Consider the following 19,583-nt stretch of genomic DNA (forward strand, 5'->3'; position numbering starts at 1 on the left):
GTTTTCAAGACTGCTGTTACCAAATCTGTGAAAACAATTTAGTTTCACACATATCCACACAGCAGCACAGAGAATTATAAACTAAAAAAAAGCGGGGCAGACTAGAATCCTTCACTACAATGAAATTATGGTGATTCTGAGCATGATGTAGTCTCATCAGAAGAGAATTGTCTGTATGAATCCTCTTTTCTTTAAAGATTTTATTTACTTATTTGACAGAGAGAGACAGCGAGAGAGGGAACACAAGCAGAGGAAGTGGGAGAGGGAGAAGCAGGCTTCCCGCTGAGCATGGAGCCCAGTGCGGGGCTCGATCCCAGGACCCTGGGATCATGACCTGAGCCGAAGGCAGACGCTTAACGACTGAGCCACGCAGGTGCCCCTGTATGAACCCTTTTCTCATCTTCCCGCAAGTACTGTGGGAAACTTGACCTACTCTATCAATCTGAGTTTATTTATGATTAAAATTAGAAATGCACACTTGGAACGTCCTCTCTTTTCATGCCACTTTTCCATGGAACTTCTCAGAGATAAGGTTTACTTATAAAAGGACCTGTAAGGGCACTATCTGGTTGTGTGTGGAACCTGACGGAACTGCCGCGGTGAGTCAGTAACATGCTTTCCAAGCCTAATTTACTAGAATTTATCAATTTTCCCCCAGAGAAAGGTTTAACTGAGCTTGAATTATGCCAATTTTTTAAAAACATATTTAGTCAGACTCAACAATATTTTTTACTTTGTTTAGATGCTGCTAATCTGGGCACTATCGCTGCTTCTGGGAGCAGTAGTAGGTAAGAAAAGATATTTATGTAGTGCTGAAAGAGATTTCCTGTTCAGAAAGTTCATGATGGCTGAATTCAAGCCACTATGGCATAAGGAGTAGAGCAAAAAAGATGCATGATGGAGAGCACAGGCACTTGGGGTAAGGTTGCTAGATAAAATCTAAGATACTCAGGGCCCCTGGGAGGCTCAGTCGGTTAAGCGTCTGCCTTCGGCTCAGGTCATGATCTCAGGGTCCTGGGATCAAGCCCCGCATCGGGCTCCCTGCTCCGCGGGAAGCCTGCTTCTCCCTCTCCCACTCCCCGTGCTTGTGTTCCCTCTCTCGCGCTGTCTCTGTCAAATAAATAAATAAATAAAATCTTTAAAAAAAAATAAGATACTCAGTTAAATTTGAACTTCAGATAAACAAATATTTCAGATAATCAATGAATATGTGACAAAATTATACCAAAAAGTATTCATTGTGTATCTGAAACTCACATTTGACTTTTATTTTCGTTTGCTAATCTAGCAACCCTGGCTTGGAATCAAGTGTGGAAGTTGAACCTTGTTTCCACCAGCCACAGGTGTATTACCCTGAGCAAAATTCTTAACCTCTCTGTGCTTCACTATCTTCATCTGTGAAATGGGCGTATAATACCACCCTTAATACAGGATAACTGTGAGACTTACATAAGGCAAGTCGTGTAAATCGTCTTGTGTGGCCCCTGGCACATAATAACTTTTGAGAATGCCGCCCCCACAACAGCTACTACTCCCATTCCTACTATTAATCTAGACTTTATCCTCCTGGACATCCCTTGCTTTGTGTTGTTCTTTCATAGGTTAACATTCAAGCATAGGGTTGTGTCAAACCATGGATTTTCTGTTTGATTATTCATGAGCAGCTTCTTCATCACGGGAATCCAGAATGCTCCTCAAACATAGGTCAGAGACCTAAATACTCAGCGAGGTAGAGATATAAAGTTTTGGCATTTACATGAAACTTAAGCTCTCTACCCAAAGCCCAACACCAGAAGATGGCTGCAAAGAATTGAAAACCTCACCCCTATTGAGGCCTGGGGACAAAAGGCTGCTCTTTTCTTGGGTACCAGTGGCCCAAGGAAGACATCCGCATTGAGAAGCCAAACTGGGTCCCAGCATGGGACTGGACAGAGACACGAGGGGAGTCAGGTGGTCGTACTTTTAGAAATGAGGAGCAGAAGCCTGTCTTTAGCTGGGACGCTGAAGCTGTTTTGTGAGTGCATCTATAGGAAGATGTCTGGGGATGCAGAGGAAGTAAATATCCCATAAAATGTAATTTAACTCATATTTTGGCAGAGAGACTATTAAAAAAAGAGCATTCTGATTAAACTAACATCCTTGAAACGCTTCTGGGTGATTACAGGAAAAGAAGTCTGCTTCCCAAGACTTGGCTGCTTTAGTGATGATTCCCCATGGGCAGGAATTGCGCAAAGACCCCTCAAAATACTGCCCTGGGTTCCAGAAGATGTCAATACCCGCTTCCTCCTATACACTAACGAGAACCCGGATAACTATGAAGTAAGAGAACTCATTGTTTTCAGAACTAAGTCCTATCCGTTTTATGTAATAAGAATACTAAATTTTTAAGTTTTCTGAAGAGAGCAAATTAGTGGAATTTTCATCTTTGTAGACTTTTGGGGCAGTGAGGTTAAGTATTATTTTATGTAACTTGTTTATAGAAGGTCCATTAACTTGATATTATTCTCTTTTTGTTTTAATTTAGATTCACTTTATTTTCTATTGAAGAATGATTGACATAAAATATCGTATTAGTTTCAGGTGTACAACATAGTGATTGAATATATAAAACCATTATGAAATGGTCACCACAATAAGTCTAGTTACCATGTCACCATACAAAGTTGTTACAATATTACTGGCTATATTCCCTATGCTGTACATTACATCTTCCTGTCTTATTTATCTTATAACTGGAAGATTGTACCTCTTAATCCCCTTCACTTATTTCATCCATACCCCCACCTCCATCCTCTCTGGCTACCATTTCAGTTTGCTCTCTGTATCTTTAAGTCTTGTTTTGTTTTGTTTATTCATTTGTTTTGTTTTTTAGATTCACATATAAGTAAAATCATATGGTATTTGTCCTATCTGACTTATTTCACTTAGCATAATACTCTCTAAGTACACCCATGTTGTCATGAATGGCAAGCTTTCATTCTTTTTTATGGCTGAGTAATATATATATATATATGTATGTATTTTACACATCTTCTTTATTCATTCATCTATCAATGGACATTTAGGTTGCTTCCATATCTTGGCTATTTTAAATAATACTGCAATGAACATAGGGGTGCAAATTTCTATTCAAATTAGCGTTTTCATTTTTTTCAGATAAAAACCTAGAAGTGGAATTGGTGGATCATATGGTAGTTCTATTTTTAATTTTTTGAGGAATATCCATTCCATTTTTTATTGGTGACTGCACCAATTTACATTCCCACCAACAGTGCATGAGGGTTCCCCTTTCTCCATATGCTCACCAACACTTGTTAATTCTTATTTTTGATAATAGCCATTCTGACAGGTGTGAGGTGATATCTCACTATGGTTTTGATTTGCATTTCCTGATGATGAGTGATGTTGAGCATCTTTTCATGTGCCTTTTGGCATTTGTATATCATTTTGGAAAAACGTCTAACAAGATCCTCCTCCCATTATTTTATCTGACTGTTTTTTTGATATTGAGTTTTATGTGTTCTTTATGTATTTTGGATGTTAACCTTTTATTAAATATATCATTGGCAAATATCTTCTGCCATTCGGTAGATTGCCTTTCATTTTTGTCGATGGTTTCCGTTGCTGTACAAAGGCTTTTTAGTTTTATGTAGTCCCATTTGTTTATTTTTGCTTTTGTTGTTCTTGTCTGAAAAACATTGCTAAGCAAAAAATATTGTTAAGACCAATGTCAAAGAACTTACAGCCTATGTTTTCTTCTAGAAGTTCTATAGTTTCAGGCCTTACGTTTTGTCTTTACTGTTTTATTTTTGTACATGGTATAAGAGAGTGTTCCAGTTTCATTCTTTTACTTGTGGCTGTCCAACACCATTTATTGAAAAGCCTGTCTTTGCCCCACTGTATATTCTTGCCTCCTTTGTTGTAGATTAGTTAACCATATAAGTGTGGGTTTATTTCTGGGCTTTCTATTCTGTTCCATTGATCAATGTTTCTGTATTTGTGCCAGTGCCATATTGTTTTGATTACTATAGCTTTGTAGTATAGTTCAAAATTGAGAGCATGCTACTTACAGCTTTGTTCTTTTTTTCTTCAATCTTCAATATTGTTTTGGCTACTCAGGATCTTTGGTGGTTCCATACAAATTTTAGGATTATTGTTCTAGTTCTATGAAAAGTGTCATTGATGTTTTTATAGGGATTGCATTGAATTTGTGTAGCATTGAATTGCTTTGGGTAGCATGAACATTTTAATAATATTAATTCTTCTAATCAGTGAGCAAGGTAATCTTTTCATTTATTTGTGTTGCCTTCAATTTCTTTCATCAGTGTCATAGTTTTCAGAAGATAGGTCTTTCACTTCCTTGGTTAAATTTATTCCTAGGTATTTTATTCTTTTTGATGCAATTACAAATGAGATTATTTTCTTAATGTCTCTTTCTGCTAGTTCATTATTACTGTATAGAAATGCAACAGATTTCTGTGTATTGATTTTGTATCCTGCAACTTACTGAATTCATTTTTTAGTTCTAATAGTTTTTTAGTGGAGGCTTTAGGGTTTTCAATGTATAGTATCCTGTCAGCTGCAAATAGCGACAGTTTTGTTTCCTCTTTTCCAATTTGGATGACTTTTATTTCGTTTTTCTTGCCTAACTGCTGTGGCTAGGATTTCCAATACTATGTTGAATAAAAGTAGAAAGAGCGGGCATCCTTGTTTTGTTCCAGATCTTAGAAAAATAAAAGCCTTCAGCTTTCACTGTTGAGTATGCTTTGAACTGTGGGTTTGTCATATACGTCTTTTATTATGTTGAGGTACATCTCCTCTATGCCAATTTATTGAGGTTTTATCATAAGTGGATGTTGAATTTTGTCAAATGCTTTTTCTGCATCCATTGAGATGATCATATGATTTTTATTCTTCGTTTTGTTAATGGGGTATATCACACTGATTGATATGTGGATATTGAGCCATCCTTGGATCCCTGGAATAAATCCCACCTGACCATGATACATGATCCTTTTAATGTATTGTTGAATTCAGTTTGCTGGTATTTGTTGAAGATTTTTACATCTATGTTTATCAGGAATATTGGTCTGTAATATTTTTTGTAGTGCTTGTCTAGTTTTAGTATTAGAATAATGCTAACCTCATAGAATGAGTTCAGAAGCATTCTCTCCTCTTCAGGTTTTTGGAATAGTTTGAGAAAGATAGTGTTAAGTTTTCTTTAAATGTTTGGTAGAATTCACCTGTGAATCTGTCTGGTCCTGGACTTTTGTTTGCTGGGAGTATAATTACTGATTCAATCTCCTTACTAATAATCGATCTGTTCAGATTTTGTATTTCTTTCTGATTTAGTCTTGAAAGATCATATATTTCTAGGAATTTGTTCATTCTTTCTAGGTTGCCCAACTTGTTGGCATATCACAGTTAGTAGTAGTCTCCTATGATCCTTTGTATTTCTGTGGTATCAGCTGTAACTTCTTTTTCATTTCTCATTTTACTTATTGGCCCTCCCTGTTTTTTTCTTAATGAGTCTGGCCAAAGGTTTATCAATTTTATTTACCTTTCAGAGAAATAGTTCTTAGTTTTATTGATATTTTCTATTGTTTTTTTAAGTCTCTATTGCATCTATTTCCACTCTGATCTTTATTATTTCCTTCCTTCTACTAACTTTGGGCTTTATTTATTCTTCTTTTTCTAGTTCCTTTAAGTATGAGGTTAGATTGTTTATTTGAGCTTTTTCTTATTTCTTAATGTGGGCCTGTATCACTGTAAACTTTCCTCTTAGAACTGCTTTTGTGTGTCCCACAGATTTTTGAACATTGCATTTACATTTTTATTCATCTCAAGATATTGATTTAACTACATCTTTGATTTCTTCCTTGACCCATTGGTTGTTTAATAGCATATAGTTTACTGTCCACATGTTTGTGTTTTTTCCACTTTTCTTCTTATAGTTGATTTTTAGTTTCATACCAGCGTGGTCAGAAAATGTGTTTGATATGATTTCAATCTTCTTAACTCTATCAAGGCTTGTTTTGTGGCCTAACATTTGACTTATTCTGGAGAATGTCCATGTGCACTTGAAAAGAATGTGTATTCTGCTGTTTGGGGATAGAATATTCTGTAAATATATGTTAGTCCATCTGTTCTAATGTGTCATTTAAAACCACTCTTTCCTTATTGATTTTCTATTGGGAGATCTATCCATTGATGTAAACACGGTGTTAAAGCTCCCTGCTATTATTGTATTATTGTCAATTTCTCCCTTTGCATCTATTAATATTTGTTTTATATAACTAGGTGTTTCTATGTTGAGTGCATAAATATTTACAAGTGTTATATCTTTTTATTGGATAGATCCTTTATCTTTATGTAAAGTCCTTCTTTGTTTCTTATTATAGCCTTTGTTTTAGAGTCTATTTTGTCTGATATGAGTATTGCTACTCCAGCTTTCTTTTTGTTTCTATTTACTTAAAATATCTTTTTCCAGGGGCACCTGGGTGGCTTATTCGTTAAGCATCTGCCTTTGGCTCGGGTCATGATCCTAGGGTCCTAGGATCGAGCCCTGCATCGGGATCCCTGCTCCATGGGAAGCCTGTTTTTCCCTCTCCCACACCCTCTGCTTGTGTTCCCTCTCTTGCTGTCTCTCTCTCTGTCAAAAAATAAATAAAAAATCTTTAAAAATAAATAAATAAAATAAAGTATCTTTTTCCATCCCTTCATTTTTACTCTACATGTGTCTTTAGATCTGAAATGATCTAAAATGATCCAGTAGATAGCATATAGATTGGTCTTGTTTTTTTAATCCATTCAGCTACCCACTGTCTTGATTGGAACTTAATATCATTTTTATCCTACCTCTATGTTGCCATTTAGTAAACATTCTGAATATAGTTATATATAATATATGTATACATATATATAAACTCTCCCAATATTATATATAATCTCCCAACATTATATATGTGTGTATGTGTGTGTATACAATTTACATACACACACACACACACACACAAAACCTTCCATTGTTTGGAGACAAGACCCCCTACATCAATATTATAGCAGAAATTTATCCTGAGTAGAGCAACTGCAGAAATGTTATGATGTCTGAAACTTGATGATCGCAAATAGCTTGCCTGTAATAGCAGAATCCTTATTCACAAGGATCTCAAGTCTTAATGGTGTTCTCCTACCTGCCATCTCCCTCCATGTACAAATGGTTCTATTGGACATTTGAGAAACTTGACATTAAACACTTTTCTTCCCAAAATAGGAACTTATTGCAGATCCGTCAACTATCACAAGCTCCAATTTCAGAACAGATAGAAAAACCCGCTTTATTATTCATGGATTCATAGACAAGGGAGAAGAAAACTGGTTGGCCAATATATGCAAGGTGAGACATGGTAATCAATTAAGGGAAGGTTGTTTCCAGAGTGATGATTAACGATGGGGAAGGCACAGGCTGCAACCAGTCAGGACAAATGCCAGCCACCATGACACCGGAGGATCACCTGACTCTCCTGGGGTTTCACAGGGAGGTCCAAGAGGTGGTAGGGTGTGCAGGGGACCTGGGACAGTCAGGGCAGCAAGATTGGCAAGCATTTGGCGGCTCTAGGTAGTGGTTATTTAATAACTAATGCAGAGATATTTCAAAATTTTAATAACAGATGTTGCCATACTGATGCAGTATTAGTTGTGTTTTCAATAACATTTAATTTTTTCAATAGGTCTTAAGTTCTATGTGAAGAACTAAGATAACTTACTTTGCCCAAATTGTTTTCCTCTGATTTTCACTTGCTACTCTTTGATCTCCTATGGTAACAATATCTAGGGAAACTGTGTAGGTTTTCATTTTCGACTTCTCTTGTTTCAACCATAGTGATCCAATTTTCTTTCATTTGCCTTTGGCTATGTGCCCCATGGTAATGAAGAATTAAAAGACAGAAAATAGAACATATTTTCCTAGCAACTGCTAGTGCTTGAGAACATTATCCTTGATTCATCTATTCACCAAGCGTTAGTGGCCCGCATAGCACACAGATGCAGTCATTCCTTCAGAGGTCGAAAAAACAAGACACAAAGGTCCTCCTAAACACTTTTAATTTCAGACCTGTCTATGACTCAAGCCAAAGGCTGGATTGAATCAACTCTAGAGACTATCCACTGATTCTGAAGACAGCCAAAATAAATAGGCTTAACTTCACAAGTTTAAAAATAATTAGCAAAACCCTAACTTATCTTCTAAAATATTCTAAGCTGATGATTATTAGGGGGAGGGTAGGAATAGATTTTTATAGAACAATGAAGGAAAAAGACAAAGTGGTTCTTAGGTCAAAGGGAATGTAAATTTTTAGATATGTGTACACAATTTATTTCTGAAATCCCCAAACCAGATTTGTTTTTCTTGCATGATTTGGCTTTGACAACATGGTTGCTTTATGACAGAGAAACAAATGGATTAACCTAGGTTAAAGGTCCTAGACTCTAGTACTGACTCTATCCTTAGCTAACCATGACATTAGCAAATCACTTTCCCTTTTTGGAGGTTTCTATCTGTAAAGTAAAAGAATTGGAGATGATTTCAAAGATTGCTTCATTCTTCTAAAAGTTTTCTTGGAAAAAAGGTGAGGATATGCATAAACATACACACACCCAAACAAACAAAATTCCTGCCAGATCTAACATTCATGAATCTATCACTGACCTGCATCAAACAAAGCTTCCAGTACATATCTGGTACTTTTATGTGAAGTAACTCATCAGTAATGTACAATAAAATATGTTCTTCCAAAAACATTGATTAGTCTTTCCATCATGGAAAAGCTTACCCATTTACCTCCAGTATATTTATTTAAGGAAGTCCTAACATAGCCTTTCATTTATTCATTTATCCAATAAATATTTATTGAACACCTACTATGTGCCAAGAACACTTTGAGGCACTGTGGATACAGCAGTGAACAAAACAAACAAGGTCCTGCGGTGCACTCTAGTATGGGACAATGTAGGACATTGATTTTAATGATGCTTTAATGAGACAATCCACTGTACCCCATTTTATACATCTTTCCCTGCAACAAATGTCTATGCATCTGTTTCAGTAGATATCTCAAGAATCCAGTTCCCATTATGGCCAAACCCTCAATTTGGAGCCAATGTTAAACTTTAAAAGGAATTTCATATCCATAACAGACTAGAAGTTTTGTTCATTGTTGTAGGGTTAAAAATAAGCTTGATATTGTATAGGTCATGGAGGAAATTTATCCTCATTCTCAAATGTGCTAATTATTAATTAATAAATATCCTGAATTCTTTACCTATTTATTGTGTCTGTTCCATCAGAACCTGTTTACAGTGGAAAGTGTGAACTGCATCTGTGTGGATTGGAAAAGGGGCTCCCGAACCGGTTACACACAAGCGTCACAGAACATCCGGATTGTCGGGGCAGAAGTGGCATATTTTGTTGAGGTTCTTCAGGTAACTACCTCTAGGTTGTATAAAAGTCCATGTCCATTGCTCTCTAGATTCTCTTTTAAAATAATTGCTGTAGGTATGATAATTGCTAAAGACATTCCTCTACTGAAATTTGGCTTTCCCTGTGGTTGAAAAGAAAAATGCAAAATCAATCAATCAATCAATCAATCTAGATTTGGGCTTCATCAATATGCTCTTTAAGTCAAAACACTAGTTTTTTTAAGTGATGTTACTCAAGCAACCAGGTAGGTTGTTTCTACTGAATTCCATCAGTATTCCTTTAATTTTACCATCTATTAAAACAAGTTGGTGTGATAATGTCAGCCTCAAGATGAAAACTACCCTGTTTTTGTTTTTGTTTTTAATTTTTTTAACAGAAGCACAATGACACCAAGCTAACCTGCTTTGGTAACTAAAACCTTAAAAAAATGTTAAGCAGGAATGTGCTTACATAATTGCTTTCTTTTTTTTTTTTTTTTAAAGATTTTATTTCTTTATTTGACAGAGAGAGAGAGACACAGTGAGAAAGGGAACACAAGCAGGGGGAATGGGAGAGGGAGAAGCAGGCTTCCCGCGGAGCAGGGAGCCCGATGCGGGGCTCGATCCCAGGACCCTGGGATCATGACTTGAGCCGACGGCAGAGGCTTAACCGACTGAGCCACCCAGGCGCCCCTACATAATTTCTTTCATTATTATCTGCTAACCCATACATTTGCTTCACCACCTCTGGGTAACAATTCTTCATACACAGCAAGGGTTCCTCTACATAGTAAAACAACAAAAGAGAGCCCAACTTCCACCAGTGTAAACATTAGACCATTGCCATTTTCTATGATAACTGAAAAAAAAAAGTCATGAAAATCAGTTGCTTTGAAGGGACAGCATATCTTCTTAAAACTCACGTTTTGCGAGGATCTCCTTCTATGGCCATCTTGAAGTTCACAATGTTAGAAAACATTCTGAAGAACTTTTCTCTCCAACAGTCAGCATTTGAGTACTCACTTTCTGATGTCCACATCATTGGCCACAGCCTGGGCTCACACGCAGCTGGGGAGGCAGGAAGAAGGACGAATGGGACTGTTGGACGAATCACAGGTTGGTCAAAACAGTAAACACAGAAAATTTGGACTCAATGTAGCCTAAATGGGGTCTAAAAGGATGGAAATTTGGCATTTTCTGAATTGGGCCACATGATCAGAAATCAGTATGTTCTGAGGTTTTACGAATTTTTTGCTGGTATTGATCTTTGGCCTACAGAGCTCTGTTTAACATGTATATATGTTAACATATATATATAAATATTGCATGTGACTAAAATTTTAATTAAGAACATCAGGAGGTCTATTTTCCTGTTGCCAGGCATTCACAAAGGACAAGTTTCATGAATAGAATAAATAGCATAAATAACAGAATAAATAATAAATAGAATTAAACCCAAGGAACTCAAAAATGCATAATTAATTATATTCAGCTTCAGTAGCAATCGATAATTAGCCCAATCCTCACTGACCACAAGCAGAGAGTTGCAGGGGACAGGTGGTCAGGCCAGGCTAACCAATTCTGCATCCTTTGGTTAGATAAAAAAAATAGCACTTCACAAATCTTAAGACTGGATGCATTTGGCCAATGGGGTCACATGCTGTACACTCAGGCCTTAAAACAACATTGCAACTTTATACGAAAGACTTTGCTACCCTGGATCTGAGAGGTGACTATTTTAGGGAGCAACCACATTCCTCTTCCATCATCCTACTCTGTCTCTGACCTTCTGATTCTCTTTTTGATACTTTGGATAAACTGGTCACATTTGGGTTGGTGGGGGCATCTGGATGTCTAGCATTAATTTGCTGGAGAGAACATTCTTTCTCATAATCCGTGAATGTTTACAAGGGCCTGCTCAGCCAGGCACTCTGTAAAGCTGTGGTCCTGGTGACCGTGAAAACCAAAGTCCTTGCCCTCACAGGATTTTACCGTAGAATGGGGACTCTTTTATCCCGACCAGCTTTTAGGAGTCTCCCAGAATCTGTCTCTTTCCTTATAACTGCTGTTAGTGGCCAGGATTGTCCCAGGGGCTACACATCCATAAGTAGAGCCAAATTCCATGGTTTGAGGAAAATTCACTACAATGCAAATAGAAAATTAGACACAGAAAATGTAAAAAAATGATAAGGTCTGGAAGAACTAGCTTATCTCTTTCTAGGCATAAGTCATGGTTCCCGCCAATGCTTGCACTTGGGTAGGTAATTAATGAAAAAGGTCAATGTGAATGTACACTGATATTAACATGACATCCTATTTACTTTAGGGTTGGATCCAGCTGAACCTTGCTTTGAGGGCACGCCCGAATTAGTCCGATTGGACCCCAGTGATGCCCAGTTTGTGGATGTAATTCACACAGACGCTGCCCCTATAATTCCCAACTTGGGTGAGTTCTTCAATTCATCTTCTGCGAGTATTTTTTGAGTCCATATATTAGAGTGTTTTAGAGTGTTTTGAGTCTATACATCAACATCAACTTTCTCATATTTTAATATTCCTCAGGGTTTGGAATGAGTCAAACTGTAGGCCACCTAGATTTCTTTCCAAATGGAGGAAAACAAATGCCCGGATGTCAGAAGAACATTCTCTCTCAGATTATTGACATAGATGGGATCTGGGAAGGTAAAACCATTATGTACATGAAGAGATTTTCTTAGGGGAAAATTTGTGTTTCATTTTTTGCTAAACTTGCTGAATATTTGGGTACAGGTCTCACATTTTCTACAACAAAGGACTTTTAACCCAAAATATAGACTTTTCACTGGGGAAAGTAGGCCTGAGGAGACTGTAGAAAGAAAATGTATTTGTAGTCAACTTTCCAAGGATCTAATTTGGGGAATGGATTACTAAGTTGTACTTATATCCGTATGGACCAATCTCTTCCTTCTAAAGTTATTTTTCCGTTTAATTTAGCAATGGCATTACTATTAAAATCTTAAATGGTATTTCACTTGTAACTGCATCACAAATCATAAATACACTTCAGAGATGATTTTGTTCTGTGACCACCACGAGTTCACACTAATTAGAAAAACCTATTCAACAACCATGTTCTAATTATGACATTAACTTGGAAAAATAAAACCTGTTGCTGATGTGTACTGTCTGATTTCAAAGGGACTCGTGACTTTGTGGCCTGTAATCACTTAAGAAGCTACAAATATTACTCTGATAGCATCCTCAACCCTGATGGCTTTGCTGGATTCCCTTGTGCCTCTTACAATGCTTTCACTGCAGTAAGTAGACTCCACTTTGTACCTAAAGAATTTTGTGACCATCACTTCTCATGATGGGTGTACTTCACTGTACATGACATGCATTCAGCAAAAGTCACTACATGATTGCCACATTATTTATACTTTTAATTATACATATTTTTATTTTTTAATTGAAGCATAGTTGACATACGTATTTATCGTAATAGTGATGAGGCATTGGAAAACTTTAGAGAAATGGGCTTGTATACTAAGATGTCCCATGTCTACCTTGTTCTCTATCACTTCAGTATGTATCGCGAATGTTCAAACTTGTTTTAGAAATAATGATAACTAAAAAAAAAAAGTCTATGAAATCTGAGCTATGGCTACAGGATGCTGATAAATATGGAAAACTTGTCTTAAATGCTGAACCTATAAAACTATATCATCATGTGCATGTGGATATTTCTGTGCAATCTCATAATTGCCAAGTTTTTGTTTGTTTGCTTGCTTGGTTTTGAGTTTTCATCTTGTTTGGTATTCACTAGGTATCTGGGTTAGGATCCTTAAAGGTGATCTTGAAAATGATATATCTATTGCCTATTAATTTTTATTGCTCTTCCTTTCACTATAATTTTTTTCAAATAAAAATATACAACCTATGTCATTTAATAAATAAAATTTTAAGTAACATACCAGGTGAAGTCATAATTATCAAGATGTATAACTTAGTGCTAAAGAGAATCTGAAACCCGATTTCGCCATTAAATGGTTGAATGATTTGGACAAAATATTTAACCTCATTCTAAGGCAGTTTTTTCATTTCTAGATGTAAATAATAATGGTAGACTCCATTGGTTTGGCAGGAGGATTTAATGAGACGATATGTTTTAGTTCCTTAGCTCAGAATCTAAAATGTAATAATTAGCATTCAACAACTGTTGGCTATATGTGTGGGCAGGGGGGATGCATAGTTTATTCACAGTACAGCTTGTGTACAAACAAGATCACCATCCCTTTTCTTTGGTTTAACTTTATTTTTATTGTGCTTCCAAATCCCCAATCTCTAGGTAATAGGGAAAATAAGCAAAGAAGCTTTAGGTTTCATTCAGTTAAAATTTAGTCTGATTCAGTAATATAAACAGTCCTTTTAGGTGATGCTCAGACACTTTTATAAGAAAAAGTTCTCAGTTTTGCATATTTCTCAGCCTTTGGACCCCTTCATCCTCTTCTCTCCAAGCTGGTATTGGACACAGTGATCATGAGGTGGTGGTCAGTGTGTGCGTAGAGCAGAGGGGAGGATTTGAGGGTCTGCGTTATTGATGGATGTGCTGCTGGTGTCTGCAGATAATGTCTAGGCACATCTACTCTTCTGGCTTGGCCAACTTCCCCATATAGCTCTGGCCATTTCTCTGACTGGCTCAGTCTCTCCTTAGCTTTTGCTGGATGCAGACCCTGAGACTTGGCCCAGTCCCCCTCTGGTTCATTGATCCAAAAGTCTGCCCCTTGCCTCTAATATGGAGCAGGATTGCCCCACTCTGTTTCTCCCTCTTCCTCTCTTCTTCCCATAATTCCTCCCCAGAAGAAGGACATTTTCCTAAGTGATAGATATATATATTCTCCACACCAACCACACAGCTAAGACTTAAGGACCACTTGGGGCATTATCTGTTCACATTGGGAGAATTCTGAGATCTGACTCCTTCAGACCTTAATATGCTAAAGCGGGAGCTAAAAAATTTGAGAAAAACCTGACTCTTAATGGGTCTTATTTTGCATATCGAGCTGATTATCACCCCTTGCTCTTTCTTTTGCAATCTTTCTAAAAAAAAAAAAAATTCTAACCACCTGTAGGCAAATGGATGTCTTGAGTAACTTAAGAGGCAAAATAGACAAGATGAAAATATATGTGTAAATATATATTTAAATTCTCTTTTTGTGTGATTTTTATATTTTTGTTCATACTGTGTTTTTTCACAGTCAAATTTATCATCGTAACTAATGAAAGGCATTTTTCACCTTTCCTGAAACATTATGAAAGTCGTCTTTTGCCATCATGACAGAATTGGCTTTAGAATATTTGAACTGCTGCAACAGGTGGAAAAAGATGACGTGCTATTAAGAGTGTCCTCATTCATCATTTGTTAATTTCCCCTAGAACAAGTGCTTCCCCTGCCCAAGCGAAGGCTGCCCACAGATGGGTCATTACGCTGACAGATTTCCTGGAAAAACAAATGGAGTGAACCAGATATTTTATCTAAACACTGGTGATGCCAGCAATTTTGCCCGTAAGTCTCTATTATATTTGCCTTAAATTCATAATGCTATGTATTTTATCATGTTCGGTGAAAATGTGTGAAATTGCTCTTCTGTTCAAAAGTTGTAAATACTCCTTCCCAACATGGAAAATTTTTCAAAAGCCATCGTGCTCAATGTAACTCTGGCTAATTGGAGTAACAGAGCAGAATTTGGGGGTCTGAACTGACAATGATAGAAAAATTAATTTCTCCGGAATTCAGGAGGTTTCTTCTGCTCTAGACTCTTCCATTTCAGTCAGAAGTTTCACTAAAGCAAAATTCTGAGGTTTTGTACAAGCAGAAAAGTAATCCAGGAGAGAGATGGCAGAGGTTGTGGGAATGGTAGGGAGTTGACAGATTTAAGAGCTGTTTAGGGCGGTAGACTCCATGGGTGATAAGAATTAGAGGGTGCAGGGATGATGAGGCATGTTCCATCCTGGGTCAGAGGAAGAAAACTATTTAGACTGGAGTCAGTGGGGTTGGTCGCACTGTAAAAACTAAAGCCAGGTTTTATTCCCTCCTCAGTTTGGCCCAGGCTAGCTCTAAATGGCATAAACTGCTAGTTAACTATTGATTAGTACCACAAAGTGGTTACCATAACTTAATACATTCCAAAGGCAAGGTAAAGCTGAATTATAGAATTTTTTTAAATAAATGTAGACAGTTTAGACAAAAAGACAACAGGACTCTAAAATGTGATGACCTATGAAAATAGTAAATTGAGGGTACGCTTGGGTGGCTGAGTCAGTTAAGCATTTGACTTCGGTCATGATCTCGGGGTCCTGGGATCAAGCCCTACCTCAGGCTCCCTGCTCAGCAGGGAGTCTGCTTGTCCCTCTGTCCCTTCCCCCACTTATGCTCTTTCTCTCTCTAAATTAAATAAATAAAACCTTTAAAAAAAGAAAATAGTAAATTGATGAAAATGTCATACTCTACCCTTTTCTTTTCTTTTTTTTTTTTAGATTTTATTTATTTATTTCATTTTAGAGAGAGAGAGTGCACAAGCCCGGGAGGGGCAGAGGCAGAGGGAGAGAATCCCTAAGCAGACTCCACGCTGAGCACAGAGCCAGACACAGGGCTTGATCTCACGACCATGAGATCATGACCTGAGCCAAAACCAAGAGTTGAAGGCTTAACCAACTAGGCCACCCTGGTGCCCCTTTCCTACTTTCTTTTAAGATAAAGTTCTTATAATATTCAAAAATAAATTGTTGGGTTAAAGAAATTGAAAGCAAAATATATGACTTATATATATGACTTGACATCTATTGACTTTGGAAAGATTCTCTGCTCCTCCCCTGGCCCCACGCCTATCTTCTGAACATTTAGATAAAGTAGACTATTTGATTAGAAGAACAACAATCCTATGTATAAATTACTCAAAATTCAGCAGCAGTGGCATCCAATTTAGCCTGTTTTTTTTTTTTAAAGATTTTATTTATTTATTTGACACAGAGAGAGAGGGAACACAAGCAGGGGGAGCAGGAGAGGGAGAAGCAGGCTTCCCGCCAAGCAGGGAGCCCGATGCGGGGCTCGATCCCAGGACCGTGGGATCATGACCTGAGCCGAAGGCAGACGCTCAACGACTGAGCCACCCAGGCGCCCCTAATTTAGCCTGTTTTTAGCAAGTCTTCTCTATAAGTTGACGGTTTGCAAATCTCTTCCCCCTGTGCAGGTTGGAGGTATAAGGTAGCTGTCACACTGTCTGGGAAGAAGGTTACAGGACACGTGCTAGTTTCTTTGTTTGGAAATAAAGGAAATTCTAAACAGTATGAAATTTTCAGGTGAGCAAAATATTACCCTACACTTCTTAAATGTTGGAATCCTTTGCATATATAATGCATGTTATGGACATAAGCGTTTATTCATAACTATATGGGAGTACAATACCATCACATGTCATTCCAAGGAAGAGATCGTTTTATCTTGCACCTTAGTACATTTCAGAATTCTGTTCCTGAATTTTTTCTCTGCTATTTCCTGAGAAAACCACTGATGTTTGTTTTGATGCATGGCATCTGATTTCTAATCAGTAAATAATCATTCTGCCCAGAAAACAACAGGGAAAAGATGATATGATGATGTCATCATTTATTAAGTTGTGGGAGGCTTATGACTAAAACATATTTCAAGTTTTATTAAAGTAAGGATGACTTTAAAGTCATATGAGTTCTTGTTGGCAAATGACCTGCCACTGAGTTGGCACACATGTCTGCATTTATTTAATACATTAGTTATTTAATACATTAGAATGGCAAATGTACTGTCAATCATCTTACTAGAGGTGCATCGTAAGCTCGTTTTAGAAACATATATGTATATATTTTTGTATGTTCACGTATATTTTCATTAACTTCTCAACTCCCAAGGGGCACTCTCCGTCCAGACAGCACTCATTCCAATGAATTTGACTCTAACGTGGATGTTGGAGATTTGCAGAGGGTCAAATTTATTTGGTACAACCATGTGATCAACCCAACTCGACCCAGAGTGGGAGCATCCAAGATCATGGTGGAAAGAAACGATGGAAAAGTGTAAGTAATAAAAATCCAAAGAGATTTGCAATACTGAGTCACCCATGCTATTCCCACTGCAAGTCTACTTCAGGTTCAACTCTCTGACAGTGGTTCTCCTAAGCCATGGTCACGGTGGCTTCCTAGTACCTTCTGTTTCTTTAAAAAAGAGCAGAACTTTCAGGGAATAACTTTGAGAGATCTGTAGATGAGTATGGGTCATTTGATGAAAGTAAAGTGTTCATTGAGAATCTGGCTTCGTGACCCTAAGGTGAAAAGAGTGATTTCATTCAGCAGCTGGGCCTTGTGTCGTATGTCTGACCGCAGGTCACTGGTTGCCTGGGGGGAGGGGAGATGGGAGAGGTCAAGAAGGAGAGATTACGAAGGAACAGGAGAGTAATTTGGGGTGATGGGTATGTTTACTCTCTTGATGGTGGTGGTGGGATGGAGGTACTATTCTTGTCTCCATTAGAGATAATTAAATGAAAGCTTGGTGCCATAATTCGTAGGTAAGAAATTGGACTCCAGCAAGTTCTTAACTACTACAAAACAAATTAATTCACCTTCATTCATATATAGATCATGTGTGCCCTTCATTTCCTGTGTCCTTTATCAGTAGTAGTGTTTAACCTTTAATGTTCTATTTGCGCATCTGCCAGCCATCAGACCACAGGGAGGGAAATGAAGATGAAAAGAAAAGAGCACCTTCTGAGCACCTTTTATGTGCCAGGCACTTTGCATATGCTTATATGTGTTATTAAAGAAAATTAGCTCCCAAGCAAACTAAGTTTTGTTCAGTCTTAATGAGTAATGCTAGTCATTTCAATTCCATTATTGAATTAAGTAAGAGTGCCTAGTGAATGTAACACCAGGACCTCAGAAATTTCCCTCGGGCTGGTTTTTTATCATGCTGCTGACCCTACTCTTCCTCAGTTGCATTGATTGACAATGCGCCAAGTGCTTAGTAGGTGCTTTAGGATATGACAAATGAACGCTCCCTGTCCTTAGAGGCGTCCAGTGACACTTCCTCACTCGGCTATTGCAAAGCTATGAAAGAACAATGGAAAGGAGAATGCAGTCCTTTATACAGAAGAGGTTTGTGTTCCCTTGACCAATGTCTGGTCTCGGGCACAGGGAGTGGTTCTCACTCAGACTGGGGAGAAGAGAGGCTGTTTTTATGCTCAAAGCACCAGCAGTGCACCAGGAAAAGCTGACTTTCTGTTGTTTTCTCTCTGCAGGTTCAACTTCTGTAATCAAGAAACTGTAAGGGAAGATATTCTGCTCACTCTTACTCCATGTTAGGAGTCACTGACATGTGACCACTGCATATCTTACTGCTAATAAAATCTAGTAGTGAAGCAATCCATTCCTTGGTTATCAAGTCCTTTTTCTCCATGGCTCTTTTGGATAACGTGGTTAAAATCCAAAATTTGGAGTTGGTCTGAAGAACCACAAATGACTGATGAAGTTTGCTACGTATTACATGGCATTTGAGGTTGAGAAAATTGTTTCCTTGGCACTGACATCATGCCCATTGCTAATCTTACTGGTGTCCTCCAGATCAGTTAAGACAGACTTCCAGATCCAAGATGACCTGCTCCTGGGGTGCACACATGGCAAGTGCCAACCTTTGCCACTTTCCCATACTCTTTACGGTCTGTGTCTCCTCCTAATCAGACATCTCAGGAAAGAGGACACATAAGGAGACAAGGACAGAGCAGATCCACTGCTTCCTGACCTGTCTCCCTGCTCCCAGTAGGGTCCCCTCAAGCCTCTCTCCTCTCTGCAGCCTTTTTAATCTTTCTAAAGCCCAAATCCAAGATCCTCCCCACGGTCCCCAGGAAAGAATCCACATCCTTCAGTGAGCCTTTCAAGGCCCTCTTACCTAATTTTGAACTGAGGACTCTAGCATCATCTCTCACCACATTCCGTCTAAAAATCTACAGGCTAGCACTGCTCCCAAAAGGGCCCTGACCTCAGATGTTGCTAGAACTTTGCACAAACTCTTCCACTCCGTAGGATGTTCTTTCTCTTGTCTTCCCGCCTGTTGAACTCCTCCT

The 19,583-nt window shown here is 37.9% G+C and overlaps 1 protein-coding gene across 3 annotated transcripts; it reads left to right on the plus strand.

Annotated features, from left to right (window-relative positions):
- The first annotated feature begins 742 nt into the window (after window positions 1-742).
- Window positions 743-18,889, plus strand: LOC110589595 (pancreatic lipase). Of its 3 annotated transcripts, XM_021700129.1 has the most exons (13): window positions 743-788; window positions 2,165-2,319; window positions 3,357-3,372; window positions 7,287-7,396; window positions 9,346-9,480; window positions 10,461-10,572; window positions 11,783-11,902; window positions 12,019-12,138; window positions 12,634-12,752; window positions 14,872-15,001; window positions 16,686-16,794; window positions 17,380-17,544; window positions 18,762-18,889. In XM_021700129.1, the coding sequence occupies exons 1-13, from the start codon at window positions 743-745 to the stop codon at window positions 18,823-18,825; spliced, it is 1,401 nt and encodes a 466-aa protein (XP_021555804.1). In that variant the 3' UTR covers window positions 18,826-18,889. The 3 variants fall into 3 exon arrangements, with proteins under 3 accessions (XP_021555804.1, XP_021555803.1, XP_021555805.1); XM_021700128.1 differs by lacking the exon at window positions 3,357-3,372 and having other exon boundaries at window positions 2,165-2,334; window positions 7,274-7,396; XM_021700130.1 differs by lacking the exon at window positions 3,357-3,372 and having other exon boundaries at window positions 7,274-7,396.
- Window positions 18,890-19,583: the final 694 nt, after the last annotated feature.

This window comes from Neomonachus schauinslandi, chromosome 6 (assembly GCF_002201575.2).
Source record: "Neomonachus schauinslandi chromosome 6, ASM220157v2, whole genome shotgun sequence".
Classification (NCBI taxonomy): Eukaryota; Metazoa; Chordata; class Mammalia; order Carnivora; family Phocidae; genus Neomonachus; species Neomonachus schauinslandi.

What these genes read in the sequence shown, in the direction of transcription:
- LOC110589595 (XM_021700128.1), top strand. Translation starts at nt 743, where the DNA reads ATGCTGCTAATCTGGGCACTATCGCTGCTTCTGGGAGCAGTAGTAG. An exon ending in ATTTTGTTGAGGTTCTTCAG is followed by an intron (nt 9,481 to 10,460) that starts GTAACTACCTCT and finishes TCTCTCCAACAG; the next exon opens with TCAGCATTTGAGTACTCACT. An exon ending in AAACAGTATGAAATTTTCAG is followed by an intron (nt 16,795 to 17,379) that starts GTGAGCAAAATA and finishes TCAACTCCCAAG; the next exon opens with GGGCACTCTCCGTCCAGACA.